General features: G+C 42.1%; 1 protein-coding gene across 1 annotated transcript; it reads left to right on the forward strand.

Annotated features, from left to right (window-relative positions):
• Positions 1-3808: 3808 nt before the first annotated feature.
• On the forward strand, positions 3809-11202 carry LOC109865640 (zinc finger protein OZF-like). Its single transcript, XM_031798755.1, has 2 exons — positions 3809-4051; positions 9656-11202. Exons 1-2 carry the CDS (start codon positions 3964-3966, stop codon positions 10858-10860), a joined length of 1293 nt encoding a protein of 430 aa, XP_031654615.1. The 5' UTR covers positions 3809-3963; the 3' UTR covers positions 10861-11202.
• The last annotated feature ends 7165 nt before the right edge of the window (positions 11203-18367 follow it).

The following is an 18367-nucleotide window of genomic DNA, read 5'->3' on the forward strand; positions in this document are numbered from 1 at the left end:
TACTTTAATCACTCAAGTCATGAGTGCAAACAATTGGTTTAATTTGAAGTTCTACATTTGAAGTTATTTCTGTTGTAGTTTACATCATAGGGAATAGGCTGGTCCTCCATATTACATCACACCTGACTTTGGCATTCTTCTGAATTCTGATTGGTTTAATGTAATAACTCCAAAAATAAAACAGTGAGGTGTAACTTTGCATTGTAACTTTTTAAACATTTTATTTGATATTTTAAAAACAATACAAAACATACACATACAAACATCATACAAACATTAACTACATCACACCTGCCCAAACCCACTAGAACAAACCCCCATTGCCAGCGCCCGCATCAGCCCCTTTTTATTTTTCTCCGTCGCCCACTTTTAGATAATAAAGCAATTTACCTTTCTATTGAATTAACAACAGAGGATTGGTTGATTTCCAGGTTTTAATTGGGTATAATATTTAAGATGATTGACGAGAAAAGTATTGTCCAATTCTGGGCTATCCCACTGTACCCTCAAATGTCATGTTTTGAAACACCAGACAGACAGATTAAAATAAATTTGACATTGTATAACTTCTGAAAGAAAGTTGGCTAACTCCACCCATAACTTTGTAACGTTATAACATTCCCGGAAGGCATGGATTTTTAAATGTATGTATCCTTTATTTAACTAGGCAAGTCAGTTAAGAACAAATTCTTATTTACAATGACGGCCTACGGACGACACTGGGCCAATTGTGCGCCACCCTATTATTGAGTCATTGTTAGTTTTACACTGAAGACATGACTCTGTCGTTGTGCTGTAGAATTTGTGAATTTTGTTCCTTCTATAATAAGATACTATCATTTGTCCAAACATCACAGACTTTGATGCAGTTAAAGACTTCCAAAAGTGTTTTAATGGGGTTCTCCCTGTGCACCTGCCAATTTAAATCCATTAAATGAAACAAGTTACCAGACACAACATATTGCTAATGCTCTTCCTATTGATATCCTGAATGTCAATTAACTTGTGCTCGTGATGACGGCCTATTCGATGACGTCGTCGATTGGGATTCCTCAAAAAAGAAGACGCTCTGGATTGATCACTGGAGTCAGATGTGAAGGAGGGGGTTGATCATCAGGAGTCAGATGTGAAGTAGGAGGTTGATCATCAGTGAACCTCAAGGATTGTGGCTGGGCTGGCGTTTCAATTTTCAGCTTGGTCATATTTTGATACATTGAATGTTGATATTGTGAACCTATGTTTATGTATTTGTACCTCCTGTTTTGGGATGTGATGTCACTAAGTACTGCCCCAAAATATACAGTGCATTCGGAAAGTATTCAGACCCCCTCACTTTTGCTAGATTTTGTTACGTTACAGCCTTATTCTAAAAGGGATTAAATATTTTTTCCTCTCAATCTACACACAATACCCCATAATGACAAAGAGCCTATATACAGTACCAGTCAAAAGTTTGGACACACAACCTACTCATTCATGGGTTTGCTTTATTTTTACAATTTTCTGCATTGTATAATAATAGTGAAGACATTAAAACTATAAAATAACACACATGGAATCATATGTGAAAAAAATAGTTAAACAAATCAAAATATATTTCCTATTTGAGATTCTTCAAAGTATTCACAATTTGCCTTGACAACTTTGCACACATTTGGCATAGTTGTGTTGTCTTCACTATTATTCTACAATGTAGACAATAGTTAAAATAAATAAAAAACATTGAATTTGTAGGTGTGCCCAACCAATTGACCGGTACTGTATATGCATTGTGGAGGAGAACTGATCCTAGATCTGTACAAAGGCATAACATCTACAGCAGGAACAACAGTCTGTGTTAAAAAGGCCCAGCTGGATTTGAATTGAGCTATTTAAAATGCCATATTTGAATGTCAAATGATTTGTTCTGTTTGTCTATACAAGACAGGGTCTGTGGAGGCTTGGCATATTAGTGGTAGATTTGGGGGAGAATTTGACATGTCAGTTGGAATAGTGATAGATTTTTGGAGGGACCCTTTTTACTACAGCCAATCAGTGAGCAGCTTCCCTTCCCCCACATCTCAGGCAGTTCTGTTACAACACTTCCCTGCTTTCATCAACAATGGAGTAGCTTCCCCCGCTTTCATAAACAATGGAGTAGCTTCCCCCGCTTTTATAAACAATGGAGTAGCTTCCTCCGCTTTCATCAACAATGGAGTAGCTTCCCCCGCTTTCATCAACAATGGAGTAGCTTCCCCCGCTTTCATCAACAATGGAGCAGCTTCCCCCGCTCTCATCAACAATGGAGCAGCTTCCCCCGCTCTCATCAACAATGGAGCAGCTTCCCCCGCTCTCATCAACAATGGAGCAGCTTCCCCCGCTCTCATCAACAATGGAGCAGCTTCCCCCGCTCTCATCAACAATGGAGCAGCTTCCCCCGCTCTCATCAACAATGGAGCAGCTTCCCCCGCTCTCATCAACAATGGAGCAGCTTCCCCCGCTCTCATCAACAATGGAGTATTTTTTACCTCAGCCAGCATTGTGACTGGTTAGGAGATAATATGTCATGTACAGACCTAGTCTGTTCATTATATACATCTACATTATCTATTGTTAAACCATGTAGGAGCAGTATAGACCTAGTCTGTACATTATATACATCTACATGATGTATTGTTACACCAACAAAAATAGGGAAATTATATCATTTCATACTAATTGCTCAGAGAAAGAGATATAGTTTAACATGTATTTCTCAAAAGGAAGCACCCTTGCCTTAGGAGGATAACAACACTGAAATGTTTTATGAGATGAGAGAACACATTTGGTGTGACCATTCCTCCATACAGAATCTCTCCAGGTCCTTGATTTCTTTTGTCTGTTCTTATGGACTGTCCTGTTCAATTCGAACCACAGGTTTTCAATGGAGTTCCAGTCTGAAGACTGAGATGGCTGTTGAAAATGTTGATTTTGTGCCCAATTAACCGTTTCTTCATGGATGTTGGTGTCTTGCTAGAAGACCCGATTATGGCCAAGTTTCAGCCTCCTAGCAGAGAGGAAACCAGGTTTCTGGGCTAAACTATCCTGGTAGTGGGTAAAGTTTATTTATTTTATACAGTAATTTTTGCTCATCTTTATCAAGGGTATTAATAACTAGGTGCTTATTGTGATATCTAGTTATTTGACTGAATCAGAAATACAGATGTGGAGTAGATGTAGAGTTTGTTTTAAATTCTCATAAAACATCTGACCTAATCAAACAACAGTTGTTGCTCTTTGTGCGTGTTTATATAATATTCATATTTAATGGAGAGAAAAAAACGTTTCCCTACACTGCTTTATAATATTATAATTCAATGATGGAAGAAAAAAAAGTTTTCCCTCAACTGCGTTTCCTCCCTCCAGACAGCAGATGGCGATATGTGTCTTTCAGGCGATGTTTCTAGTGTGACGTTTAATCTAGTGGACGGAACGCTTCTTCAACAACTGCAGCCACCTCGGTAGCTCGCTAGCCAACAAAGTCGGAACATTCAAGTTCTTTAGACAATTTCTTGGTTTATTTGCCACTATGATTTAAACATACTTATGTGGAAACAACTAGCTACCCCATTGAATTGCATATATACGTTGTAAGTCAACTAGCTGGCTGGTTAAATTAGCACTAGTCTAGTCGCTAATGCTAACTAGCTTTTATCTCCGACCATGAGTTCACTAAGCTCCTCTCCTGATAAAGAAGAGGTCTGCTGGACGGAGAAAGAAGCTCTCGTCAAAGAGGAGGAAGAAGAAGAGGCTGTTACAATACACAAACAAGTAGAGGGTGAGGCTGTTACCTTGAAAGAAGAAGAGAAAGACGTTTCAGTGAAAGAAGAGGAAGACGCGTTCAGAGTGAAAGAGGAGGATGTTACAGTAAAAGAAGAGGAGGATGCAGTTTTTGGAGTGGAGGAGGTTGCTGTCACAGTGAAAGAAGATGAAGACGTTTTTTTAATGAAGGATGAAGAGGGGGAGATTACTGTCACATTAGAGGAGGACGAAGAAGAGAAGACTGGAGATCTGATTAACACCAGTAAATACAGTGAGTACTATCTTATAAAACAGGGTTGTTGATCTCGTGTGATTTTTAAAAGGGCATTCTACACTTGTTGTACTATATGAATTGTTCATGACGTCCTCCAGTGATTTTTACTTTGAACTTTTCCTGTTGAAAAGTGATATATAAATACATTAAAGTATAAACACACTAAAGGGAAACAAATATTACTTTGAAAATGGTGTTTAATAGACAACTGCAAACGTCAAGTAGTAGAGTATTCGAGGAGTTGGTTTGATAGGAAGTGGTGATGTCATGGACAGGAGGTGAAAGGAGACTGGAGTGACAGTTTAAAGCTACAACAAGGAAGCATTGACAGATTCCAATGGATATTGGATGTTCAAATGCTACAGCGATTATGAAGGTGAAAAACTTGAAGTCAAAAGGTCAATCCAGAGGTATAAATCCACAATAAAACTATATTAAACAATGATATTAAATGGTTGAAAACTGTATCTTAAAACTGCGTTTTCTATACAGGCACCCATCTGTTCCCATGTGGACTTCCCATATTCCAAATAATGAAACGCACCTAGAATTGGCCACTAGGGGTCATGACAAATAGATATTCTGTATCCAAATAAACAACTTTCATACAACGCTGTACACAGTCAGCATTTCTATATTAATTCTAACTACTATAAATAATTATACAACATTCTATTCAATATCAAAAATATCTACAACTACTACTTTTTCTTTCTGATACCAAAATGAGACAAACATTTAGAAATATAACTAATGACTGTGTGATGTCCAGATTTTACCTGTTAGAAATATAACTAATGACTGTCTGATGTCCAGATTAAATCTGTTAGAAACATTTAGAAATATAGCTAATGTCTAACATATATAGTCTGGACATCAGACAGTCATTAGTTATATTTCTAACAGGTAAAATCTGTTATTGATTTTGCGTAAAAGTGAACCTGAACCACGGTGATAATTATCCTTTAAGGTTCAATGTGCATAAATCTCTCCCCCATTTGATAAAAAAGGTGACATTTCGCCTGATTTCAGTATGTCTACACTCCAAACTTGTTTTGTCACAATCATTGTATTATCTAAACCGCTATGAAATATATTTTCTAAAACCTCAAATATTGTATTTAAAGCAGTTTGAAGCTGGTGTACAAAATCCTAAGGGAAAAGACTAAAAAAAAAACACTTAAGAATGGGAAGCATAGACATGGCGCACATAGATCAGATCTGTGACTTCTTAGACTTGCTTTCAATGAGTGGCATATCTATAAAACAAATTTCTATGTGAAGTTTGTCAGGTCACCCAAAAAGTGACATGTTGCAGCTTTAAGCCCTATAAACAGGTCATTGTATGAATTTAGATCATTACAGAGCATGTGACCAAGTCTCCAAAAGGCTTTTCAGCCAATCATATTTCATGTCTTTTAGAATGGGCTTCCCGGATCTTGTTTTCCACTCATAGCTGGTGATGTCATTGACATAGCTGTCCTCCAGTATTAGTTATGGACATGTTAATGAGGCAGTACAGACCCAGTGGAAGAGTCCTGAGTGTTGTTTTGAAGTATTATAAAGATCGGTGGGGGACTGGCAATCTAACAGTACAGACCCAATGGAAGAGACGGGCAATGTAACAGTACAGACCCAATGGAAGAGACGGGCAATGTAACAGTACAGACCCAATGGAAGAGATGGGCAATGTAACAGTACAGACCCAATGGAAGAGACGGGCAATGTAACAGTACAGACCCAATGGAAGAGACGGGCAATGTAACAGTACAGACCCAATGGAAGAGACGGGCAATGTAACAGTACAGACCCAATGGAAGAGACGGGCAATGTAACAGTACAGACCCAATGGAAGAGACGGGCAATGTAACAGTACAGACCCAATGGAAGAGACGGGCAATGTAACAGTACAGACCCAATGGAAGAGACGGGCAATGTAACAGTACAGACCCAAAGGAAGAGACGGGCAATGTAACATCCATAAAGGTTTTAGGGAATGTAAAACCTGGAGCTGACATCAGATCATCTTGAAACTTTCTCTGGAAAGTGAACTTTTATCAAGGTTTTATAATTATTTCCTGCTTTTCATTGTCAGTAGGTTTTATATGGTTTATAATTAGTTCCTGCTTTTCATTGTCAGTAGGTTTTATATGGTCTATAATTAGTTCCTGCTTTTCATTGTCAGTAGGTTTTATATGGTTTATAATTATTTCCTGCTTTTCATTGTCAGTAGGTTTTATATGGTTTATAATTAGTTCCTGCTTTTCATTGTCAGTAGGTTTTATATGGTCTATAATTAGTTCCTGCTTTTCATTGCCAGTAGATTTTATATGGTTTATAATTAGTTCCTGCTTTTCATTGTCAGTAGGTTTTATATGGTCTATAATTAGTTCCTGCTTTTCATTGTCAATAGGTTTAATATGGTTTATAATTAGTTCCTTCTTTTCATTGTCAATATGTTTTTTCAGCGTTATGATGTCAGTAACATACACTGGTTGTGGATGTGATGGATATTGATGGATCTTCTCTTCAGAAGCTGTTCCATTCACCACATTCAGTGTGCTTGTTCTGAGATATTTTCTTCAGACATCTACTGAAGCAATTGTTGATAGCTAGAACACATCATTTTCAAGTTAAGATTCTCTTTAAAAAACATGCTGAAGTCAGTGGTTGGAATCGCTTCAGGGAACTGAAATATATGCTGAAATCTGGGGTTTAAAATCAGTTCAGGAAGCTGAAATCTGGGGTTTAAAATCAGTTCAGGGAACATAAATGTATAGTGAAATGCATTTCTCTACATTGCAGTACTGTTTTATAGACAGAAAGATGAGAAAAGTGTTCATCAACAATCTGTGAATAGTCCTGCAGTATAGTTTCCAACTGAAAGCCCCCCTAAATATCCTGACTTCGCCCCTTGTCTAGAAAAGTGGATTGGGCGCTATATAATAGTAATAATAACAGTAATTTGTAATACTTTTCAAATAAGTGGCACAAAAATATATGTATAATAACATCAAATCAAAAACAACATTAAATCCTTAAATATTAAGCCAAAAGGTGGCTACTTAGAAGAATCTAGAATCTCAAATCTATTTAGATTTAAAACTTTTTTTGGTTACTACATAATTCCATATGTGTTATTTCATAGTGTTGATGTCTTCACTATTACTCTACAATGTAGAAAATAGTCAAATGCGTAGATAAAAACAGCGAGTAGTAGCAGTGTACAAAACAAATGGGGGCGTGGGGGGGTCAATGTAAATAGTCCAGTGGCCATTTGATTAATTGTTCAGCAGCCTTATGGCTTGGGGGTAGAAGCTGTAAAGGAGCCTTTTGGTCCTAGACTTGGCGCTCCGATGCTTGCTGTGCGGTAGCATAGAAAACAGTCTAAAACTTGGGTGACAGGAGTCTTTAACGATTTTATGGGTCTGCCTCTGACACCGCCTATTATATAGGTCCTGGATGGCAGGAAGCTTGGCCCCAGTGATGTACTGGGCCGTACACACTACCCTCTGTAGCGCCTTAGTCAGATGCCAAGCAGTTACCATACCAGATGGTGATGTAACCGATCAGGATGCTCTCGATGGTGCAGCTGTAGAACCTTTTGGGAGGGGACTAAGTACACATACCCGAGGGGCCCCTTTGTTGAGGATCAGCGTGGCAGACGTGTTGTTGCCTACCCTTACCACCTGGGGGCGGCCCATCAGGAAGTCCATGATCCAGTTGCAGAGGGAGGTGTTTAGTCCCAGGGTCCTTAGCTTAGTGATGAGCTTTGTGGGCACTGGTGTTGAACGCTGAGCTGTAGTCAATGACCAGCATTCTCACATAGGTGTTCCTTTTGTCCAGGTGGGAAAGGGCAGTGTGGAGTGCAATCTTTGGATCTGTTGGAAAGGGCAGTGTGGAGTGCCATCTTTGGATCGGTTGAGGCGGAATGCGAATTGGTGTGGGTCTAGGGTATCCGAGATGATTCTGTTGATATGAGCCATGACTTTCAAAGCACTTCATGGCTACCGATGTGAGTGCTATGGAGCGGTAATCCTTTAGACAGGTTACCTTCGCTTCCTTGGGTACAGAGACTATGCTGGTCTGCTTGAAACATGTAGGTATTATAGACCTGGTCAGGGAGTGGTTGAAATGTCAGTGAAAACACTTGCCAGTTGGTTCACGCATGCTTTGAGTACGCGTCCTGGTAATCCATCTGGCCCCGCAACTTTGTGAATGTTGGCCTGTTTAAAGGTCTTGCTCACATTGGCTACCGAGAGCGTTATCTCACAGTCATCCAGAACAGCTGGTGCTCTCGTGCATGCTTCAGTGTTGCTTGCCTCGAAGCGAGCATAAAAGGTATTTAGCTCGTCTGGTAGGCTGATACCTATATCAGCAGGTTGTGTTCCTCTGACACGTTGTTTTACTATATCAGAACACACTAGCACCAGTGTTCTTATATCAGACCACACCAGCACTAGTGTTCCTATATCAGACCACACCAGCACTAGTGTTCCTATATCAGACCACACCAGCACCAGTGTTCCTATGTCAGACCACACCAGCGCCAGTGTTCCTATATCAGACCACACCAGCACCAGTGTTCCTATATCAGACCACACCAGTGTTCCTATATCAGACCACACCAGTGTTCCTATATCAGACCGCACCAGTGTTCCTATGTCAGACCACACCAGCACCAGTGTTCCTATATCAGACCACACCAGTGTTCCTATATCAGACCGCACCAGTGTTCCTATGTCAGACCACACCAGCACCAGTGTTCCTATATCAGACCACACCAGTGTTCCTATATCAGACCGCACCAGTGTTCCTATATCAGAACACACTAGCACCAGTGTTCCTATATCAGACCACACCAATGTTCCTATATCAGAACACACTAGCACCAGTGTTCCTATATCAGAACACACTAGCACCAGTGTTCCTATATCAGAACACACTAGCACCAGTGTTTCTTATTGCCTCAGTTTGCTGCTTCGGCTTGTTGTTATTTCATTATTTTCTTTTCTTCTTGTACCATCGGCCATGGTCATAGGAGCCTATATTCATTGATGCCTATATTCATTCATATTAATGAACCCCCTCTGTTGCAATCCAAATGCTAGGCTATAAACATGGGGTAATAATGTCTAGATTCTTTTTAGTGAACATTAGTTTATGAATTGCCTGGCTGGACAGTGGAGATTAGTTGATGAATTGCCTGGCTGGACTGTGGGACAGTGGAGATTAGTATATGAATTGCCTGGCAGGGCTGTGGTACAGTGGAGATTAGTTGATGAATTGCCTGGCTGGGCTGTGGGACAGTGGAGATTAGTTGATGAATTGCCTGGCAGGGCTGTGGTACAGTGGAGATTAGTTGATGAATTGCCTGGCTGGGCTGTGGTACAGTGGATGTGTAGGAATGATTCAAATAGAACTGTTAACAGTCATTACCCGGTTAGTATTGTGAATAACTAACGCTATAACCAATCAGCATCCAGGATCCAAATGTTGTGTTATACTGAAATATCTAGACCTCAATAGGAAGACTGTTTTGTCATATGGAGGTTTTAGTCAGGTGTCTGTTTAACTAAATACTTTGTTTGTCTTTGGCAGGAGAGAGACCAGACTCTCCCTCTGACAGACGGAAGAGTCCTTCAGGGGAAACAGACCCAGAGACTCCCAAAGCAGTGAGACGACATCACTGCTCCCTGTGTGGAAGGAGTTTTACCAAGTTAGGGAACCTAAAAGAGCATGAGAGAAAACACACAGGAGAAAAGCCTTTCCAATGCTCCCAGTGTGGAAAGAGATTTCCGCGAACTCATGAACTAATATTACATGAAAGGACACACACAGGGGAAAAACCACACAATTGCTCCCAGTGTGGAAAGAGTTTTGCGCAGTTAGGGAACCTAAAAAAACACAAGAGAGTACACTCTGGAGAAAAGCCTTACCCCTGTTCCCATTGTGGAAAATATTTTAGGTTGTCAGAACACTTAAAATCACATGAGAGGACACACACAGGGGAAAAAACACACAATTGCGTCCAGTGTGGAAAGAGTTTTTCCCATCTAGGGAACCTAAAAAAACATAAAAGAATACACACTGGAGAGAAGCCTTACCCCTGTTCCCATTGTGGAAAGAATTTTAGGTTATTACAAAACTTAAAATCACATGAGAGGACACACACAGGGGAAAAACCACACAATTGCGTCCAGTGTGGAAAGAGTTTTTCCCATTTAGGGAACCTGAACAAACATAAGAAAATACACTCTGGAGAGAAACCTTACCCCTGTTCTCATTGCGGAAAGAATTTTGCATTGTCAGAAAGCTTAAAATCACATGAGAGGACACACACAGGGGAAAAACCACACAATTGCTCCCAGTGTGGAAAGAGTTTTTCCCATTCAGCGACCCTGAATCAACATAAGAGAATACACTCTCGAGATAAGCCTTACCACTGTTCCCAATGTGGAAAGAATTTTGCATTGTCAGATAACCTGAAAGAGCATGAGAGGACACACACAGGAGAGAAGCCTTACCAATGCTCCCAGTGTGGAAAGAGATTTTCAAGATCACCGGACCTAAAGAAGCATGAAAGGACACACACAGGAGAAAATCCTTACCACTGCTCCCAGTGTGGAAAGAATTTTACTGACTTAGATAGCATGAACATACATAAGCTAATACACTCTAAAGAGAAACCGTACCATTGTTCCCATTGTGGAAAGAGTTTTACTAAGCTAGGGAACCTGAAAAGGCATGTGGACAAACACACACAGGGGAGGATAACCTCACAGTTTGGAAAGAGTTTTAGTTAGGGAACCCAATTGTGGAAAGACATTTTCCCAGACAGAGGACCTGAAATCACATGACAGAATAGACAGGCTGTGTTCTGATGAGTCACTGTGTTCTGACTGTTTGACCGTTGTTTTATGTCACATTAAATCATATTGTTTATATTAAATTTAACTCAAATATAGGCCTCTACTTTTGTTTTAGTTTTTTCCTCTGGAGACATGATCATGTCTAAAATAAGATTACAATTTTAATGTGTTTAATTGAATACAAGTATGAACCCTTATTATTCCACAATGTGCCAATTGTAAAAAATGATTTGATTAATGCAACGTTATCTGAATAAACTGTATGGAACGATGTTAGCCGCTAGTGGACATTCATTATCTACATCTATGTACTTACAGAAATGAGTTATTCTGAATGGAGGGCTGAAAGGTGGATAACACAACGTATCAGGACAGGTCTTCTGATTGGGTGAATGGATGGCTGGAGTGGTCTTCTGATTGGGTGAATGGATGGCAGGAGAGGTCTTCTGATTGGGTGAATGGATGGCTGGATGGTAGATAACACAACATGTCAGTCAGAACAGCAGGAGAGGGTTTAACCTTTTTATTTAAATTAGTTTGCTTCTTTAGTCTTTTTGGTTTTCAATAGGCTTTGTCTATTACAGCAAACACCTGGTAAAGAGGAACTTACCATCATCTCTGGTCCACCTCAGTAGTCCTGTAGTGTCCACCTATCTGGTAAAGATGAGGTTACCATCTCTGATCCCCCTCGGTAGTCCTGTAGTGTCTACCTATCTGGTCAAGAGGAACTTATCATCACCTCTGGTCCACCTCAGTAATCATGTAGTGTCCACCTATCTGGTAAAGAGGAGGTGGGGTTTGCACATTGTAGTCTATTCCATTTGTCCTTAAGTGAAATTTCCACCCACTCGGGGAACCTGGCCATGCAAAACAGACTAGCCCAATATTTCTGCCTCATGGACATAGCAGGTTACGAGGCTGAGGTTAAGGTTAGGAAAAGGGTTAGCTAAATTGCTCTCCTAACCTGCTACAAAATGTCACTTCCGGTCGTAACTGTACTCCATCTAGTCACAACCGAGAATCATGAATTGACTTCCTGAAACTATTCAACCACTGTGGTTCGTCTGTGAGCTAGCTGATCAATCAATAGTTTGAGTTGCCTGATCCTGTGGTATTCTGTTCACTAGGAGTCAGTATCTACAGTGGGGAGAACAAGTATTTGATACACTGCCGATTTTGCAGGTTTATCATAGGTACACTTCAACTGTGAGAGACCGAATCTAAAACAAAAATCCAGAAAATCACATTGTATGATTTTTAAGTAATTAATTTGCATTTTATTGCATGACAAGTATTTGATACATTAGAAAAGCAGAACTTAATATTTGGTACAGAAACATTTGTTTGCAATCACAGAGATCATACGTTTCCTGTAGTTCTTGACCAGGTTTGCACACACTGCAGCAGGGATTTTGGCCCACTCCTCCATACAGACCTTCTCCAGATCCTTCAGGTTTCGGGGCTGTCACTGGGCAATACGGACTTTCAGCTCCCTCCAAAGATTTTCTATTGGGTTCAGGTCTGGAGACTGGCTAGGCCACTCCAGGACCTTGAGATGCTTCTTACGGAGCCACTTCTTAGTTGCCCTGGCTGTGTGTTTCGGGTCGTTGTCATGCTGGAAGACCCAGCCACGACCCATCTTCAATGCTCTTACTGAGGGAAGGAGGTTGTTGGTCAAGATCTCGCGATACATGGCCCCATCCATCCTCCCCTCAATACGGTGCAGTCGTCCTGTCCCCTTTGCAGAAAAGCATCCCCAAGAATGATGTTTCCACCTCCTTGCTTCACGGTTGGGATGGTGTTCTTCGGGTTGTACTCATCCTTCTTCTTCCTCCAAACACGGCGAGTGGAGTTTAGACCGAAAAGCTCTATTTTTGTCTCACCAGACCACATGACCTTCTCCCATTCCTCCTCTGGATCATCCAGATAGTCATTGGCAAACTTCAGACGGGCCTGGGCATGTGCTGGCTTGAGCAGGGGGACCTTGCGTGTGCTGCAGGATTTTAATCCATGACGGTGTAGTGTGTTTCTAATGGTTTTCTTTGAGACTGTGGTCCCATCTCTCTTCAGGTCATTGACCAGGCCCTGCCGTGTAGTTCTGGGCTGATCCCTCCCCTTCCTCATGATCATTGATGCCCCACGAGGTGAGATCTTGCATGGAGCCCCAGACTGAGGGTGATTGACCGTCATCTTGAACTTCTACCATTTTCTAATAATTGCGCGAACAGTTGTTGCCTTCTCACCAAGCTGCTTACTTATTGTCCTGTAGCCCACCCCAGCCTTGTGCAGGTCTACAATTTTATCCCAGATGTGCTTACACAGCTCCCTGTTCTTGGCCATTGTGGAGAGGTTGGAGTCTGTTGGATTGAGTGTGTGGACAGGTGTCTTTTATACAGGTAACGAGTTCAAACAGGTGCAGTTAATACAGGTAATGAGTGGAGAACAGGAGAGCTTCTTAAAGAAAAACTAACAGGTCTGTGAGTCGGAATTCTTACTGGTTGGTAGGTGATCAAATACACTGCTCAACAAATAAAGGGAACCCTAAAATAACACATCCTAGATCTGAATGAATGAAATATTCTTATTAAATACTTTTTTCTTGACATAGTTAAATGTGCTGACAACAAAATCACACAATGTATCAATGGAAATCAAATTTATCAACCCATGGAGGTCTGGATTTGGAGTCACACTCAAAATTAAAGAGGAAAACCACACTACAGGCCGATCCAACTTTGATGTAATGTCCTTAAAACAAGTCAAAATGAGGCTCAGTAGTGTGTGTGGCCTCCACGTGCCTGTATGACCTCCCTACAACGCATGCTCCTGATGAGGTGGCGGATGGTCTCCTGAGGGATCTCCTCCCAGACCTGGACTAAAGCATCCGCCAACTCCTGGACAGTCTGTGGTGCAACGTGGCATTGGTGGATGGAGCGAGACATGATGTCCCAGATGTGCTCAATTGGATTCAGGTCTGGGTAACGGGCGGGCCAGTCCATAGCACCAATCAAATCAAATGTATTTATATAGCCCTTCGTACATCAGCTGATATCTCAAAGTGCTGTACAGAAACGCAGCCTAAAACCCCAAACAGCAAGCAATGCAGGTGTAGAAGCACGGTGGCTAGGAAAAACTCCCTAGAAAGGCCAAAACCTAGGAAGAAACCTAGAGAGGAACCAGGCTATGTGGGGTGGCCAGTCCTCTTCTGGCTGTGCCGGGTGTAGATTATAACAGACCATGGCCAAGATGTTCAAATGTTCATAAATGACCAGCATGGTCGTATTATTATTATTATTATTATTATTATTATTATAAGGCAGAACAGTTGAAACTGGAGCAGCAGCACGGTCAGGTGGACTGGGGACAGCAAGGAGTCATGTCAGGTAGTCCTGGGGCATGGTCCTAGGGCTCAGGTCCTCCGAGAGAGAGAAAGAAAGAGAGAATTAGAGAGAGCATATGTGGGGTGGCCAGTCCTCTTCTGGCTGTGCCGGGTGGAGATGATAACAGAACATGGCCAAGATGTTCAAATGTTCGTAAATGACCAGCATGGTCGTATAATAATAATAATAATAATAATAATAAGGCAGAACAGTTGAAACTGGAGTAGCAGCACGGTCAGGTGGACTGGGGACAGCAAGGAGTCATGTCAGGTAGTCCTGGGGCATGGTCCTAGGGCTCAGGTCCTCCGAGAGAGAGCGAGAAAGAGAGAATTAGAGAACGCACACTTAGATTCACACAGGACACCGAATAGGACAGGAGAGGTACTCCAGATATAACAAACTGACCCTAGCCCCCCGACACATAAACTACTGCAGCATAAATACTGGAGGCTGAGACAGGAGGGGTCAGGAGACACTGTGGCCCCATCCGAGGACACCCCCGGACAGGGCCAAACAGGAAGGATATAACCCCACCCACTCTGCCAAAGCACAGCCCCTACACCACTAGAGGGATATCTTCAACCACCAACTTACCATCCTGAGACAAGGCCGAGTATAGCCCACAAAGATCTCCGCCATGGCACAACCCAAGGGGGGTCACCAACCCAGACAGGATGACCACATCAGTGAATCAACCCACTCAGGTGATGCACCCCTTCCAGGGACGGCATGAGAGGGCCCCAGTAAGCCAGTGACTCAGCCCCTGTAATAGGGTTAGAGGCAGAGAATCCCAGTGGAAAGAGGGGAACCGGCCAGGCAGAGACAGCAAGGGCGGTTCGTTGCTCCAGAGCCTTTCCGTTCACCTTCCCACTCCTGGGCCAGACTACACTCAATCATATGACCCACTGAAGAGATGAGTCTTCAGTAAAGACTTAAAGGTTGAGACCGAGTTTGCATCTCTGACATGGGTAGGCAGACCGTTCCATAAAAATTGAGCTCTATAGGAGATAGCCCTGCCTCCAGCTGTTTGCTTAGAAATTCTAGGGACAATTAGGAGGCCTGCGTCTTGTGACCGTAGCGTACGTGTAGGTATGTACGGCAGGACCAAATCAGAGAGAGAGGTAGGAGCAAGCCCATGTAATGCTTTGTAGGTTAGCAGTAAAACCTTGAAATCAGCCCTTGCTTTGACAGGAAGCCAGTGTAGAGAGGCTAGCACTGGAGTAATATGATCAAATTTTTTGGTTCTAGTCAGTATTCTAGCAGCTGTATTTAGCACCAACTGAAGTTTATTTAGTGCTTTATCCGGGTAGCCGGAAAGTAGAGCATTGCAGTAGTCTAACCTAGAAGTGACAAAAGCATGGATTCATTTTTCTGCATCATTATTGGACAGAAAGTTTCTGATTTTTGCAATGTTACATAGATGGAAAAAAGCTGTCCTTGAAATGGTCTTGATATGTTCTTCAAAAGAGAGATCAGGGTCCAGAGTAACGCCGAGGTCCTTCACAGTTTTATTTGAGACGACTGTACAACCATTAAGATTCATTGTCAGATTCAACAGAAGATCTCTTTGTTTCTTGGGACCTAGAACAAGCATCTCTGTTTTGTCCGAGTTTAAAAGTAGAAAGTTTGCAGCCATCCACTTTCTTATGTCTGAAACACATGCTTCTAGCAAGGGCAATTTTGGGGCTTCACCATGTTTCATTGAAATGTACAGCTGTGTGTCATCCGCATAGCAGTGAAAGTTAACATTATGTTTTCGAATAACATCCCCAAGAGGTAAAATATATAGTGAAAACTATAGTGGTCCCAAAACGGAACCTTGAGGAACACCGAAATTTACAGTTGATTTGTCAGAGGACAAACCATTCACAGAGACAAACTGATATTTATCCGACAGATAAGATCTAAACCAGGCCAGAACTTGTCCGTGTAGACCAATTTGGGTTTCCAATCTCTCCAAAAGAATGTGGTGATCGATGGTATCAAAAGCAGCACTAAGGTCTAGGAGCACGAGGACAGATGCAGAGCCTCGGTCCGATGCCTTCCTCTTGCAGAAACTGCTGACACACTTCAGCCACATGAGGTCTAGTATTGTCTTGCATTAGGAGGAACCCAGGGCCAACCGCACCAGCATATGGTCTCACAAGGGGTCTGAGGATCTCATCTCGGTACCTAATGGCAGTCAGACTACCTCTGGCGAGCACATGGAGGGCTGTGCGCACCCCCAAAGAAATGCCACCCCACACCATGACTGACCCACCGCCAAACCGGTCATGCTGGAGGATGTTGCAGGCAGCAGAACGTTCTCCACGGCGTCTCCCGACTCTGTCACGTCTGTCACATGTGCTCAGTGTGAACCTGCTCTCATCTGTGAAGAGCACAGGGCGCCAGTGGCAAATTTGTCAATCTTTGTGTTCTCTGGCAAATGCCAAATGTCCTGCACGGTGTTGGGCTGTAAGCACAACCCCCACCTGTGGAAGTCGGGCCCTCATACCACCCTCATGGAGTCTGTTTCTGACCGTTTGAGCAGACCCATGCACATTTGTGGCCTGCTGGAGGTCATTTTGCAGGGCTCTGGCAGTGCTCTTCCTTGCACAAAGGCGGAGGTAGCGGTCCTGCTGCTGGGTTGTTGCCCTCCTATGGCCTCCTCCACGTCTCCTGATGTACTGGTCTTTCTCCTGGTAACTCCTCCATGCTCTGGACACTACGCTGACAGACACAGCAAACCTTCTTGTCACAGCTCGCATTGATGTGCCATCCTGGATGAGCTGCACTACCTGAGCCACTTGTGTGGGTTGTAGACTCCGTCTCATGCTACCACTAGAGTGAAAGCACCGCCAGCATTCAAAAGTGACCAAAACATCAGCCAGGAAGCATAGGAACTGAGCAGTGGTCTGTGGTCACCGCCTGCAGAACCACTCCTTTATTGGGGGTGTCTTGCTAATTGCCTATAATTTCCACCTGTTGTCTATTCCATTTGTACAACAGCATGTGCAATTTATTGTCAATCAGTGTTGCTTCCTAAGTGGACAGTTTGATTTCACAGAAGTGTGATTGACTTGGAGTTACATTGTGTTGTTTAAGTGTTCCCTTTATTTTCTTGAGCAGTGTACTTACAGTGGGGCAAAAAAGTATTTAGTCAGCCACCAATTGTGCAAGTTCTCCCACTTAAAAAGATGAGAGGCCTGTAATTTTCATCATAGGTACACTTCAACTATGACAGACAAAATTAGTGGAAAAAATCCAGAAAATCACATTGTAGGATTTTTAATTAATTAATTTGCAAATTATGGTGGAAAATACGTATTTGGTCACCTATAAACAAGCAAGATTTCTGGCTCTCACAGACCTGTAACTTCTTCTTTAAGAGGTCTGAGTCTGATATACCAGGGACTATGCATGCAGTTAGGTTTGTATGCAGTCTTCTGATATACCAGGGACTGGGGATTCAGTTAGGTTTGTATGCAGTCTGATGATATACCAGGGACTGGGGATTCAGTTAGGTTTGTATGCAGTCTGATGATATACCAGGGACTGGGGATGCAGTTAGGTTTGTATGCAGTCTGATGATATACCAGGGACTGGGGATGCAGTTAGGTTTGTATGCAGTCTGATGATATACCAGGGGCTGGGGATGCAGTTAGGTTTGTATGCAGTCTGATGATATACCAGGGGCTGGGGATGCAGTTAGGTTTGTATGCAGTCTGATGATATACCAGGGCCTGTGGATGCAGTTAGGTTTGTATGCAGTCTGATGATATACCAGGGCCTGGGGATGCACAGTTGGGTTTGTTTTTCTCTAACTACTCTACAGTTTGCTCCCAGCAGCATTCATAGAACATAGATCACTGTTAAACTAGGCTGCAGAGTGTTTCTAGTTTGACAGATAATTCAACCAGTATATGACCAGTGGGTTTCTTTAAATGAATGAATATGAAACTGCCTTAAATACAGATGTGAAGGACAGTATGTTTTAAATTCTCACTCAAAATTTCACTGCTCTATTTGAACGTCTCAATATAAGATTATTATTTAATGAAAGGAATAAAAAAAATAATTGG

This window comes from Oncorhynchus kisutch, linkage group LG20, assembly GCF_002021735.2.
Source record: "Oncorhynchus kisutch isolate 150728-3 linkage group LG20, Okis_V2, whole genome shotgun sequence".
Classification (NCBI taxonomy): domain Eukaryota; kingdom Metazoa; phylum Chordata; class Actinopteri; order Salmoniformes; family Salmonidae; genus Oncorhynchus; species Oncorhynchus kisutch.

Bases quoted from the DNA above. Each gene is read 5' to 3' on its own strand.
- LOC109865640 (XM_031798755.1), top strand. From the start codon at position 3,964: ATGAAGGATGAAGAGGGGGAGATTACTGTCACATTAGAGGAGGACGAA. The intron at 4,052-9,655 runs GTGAGTACTATC...TGTCTTTGGCAG, and splicing joins GATTAACACCAGTAAATACA to GAGAGAGACCAGACTCTCCC.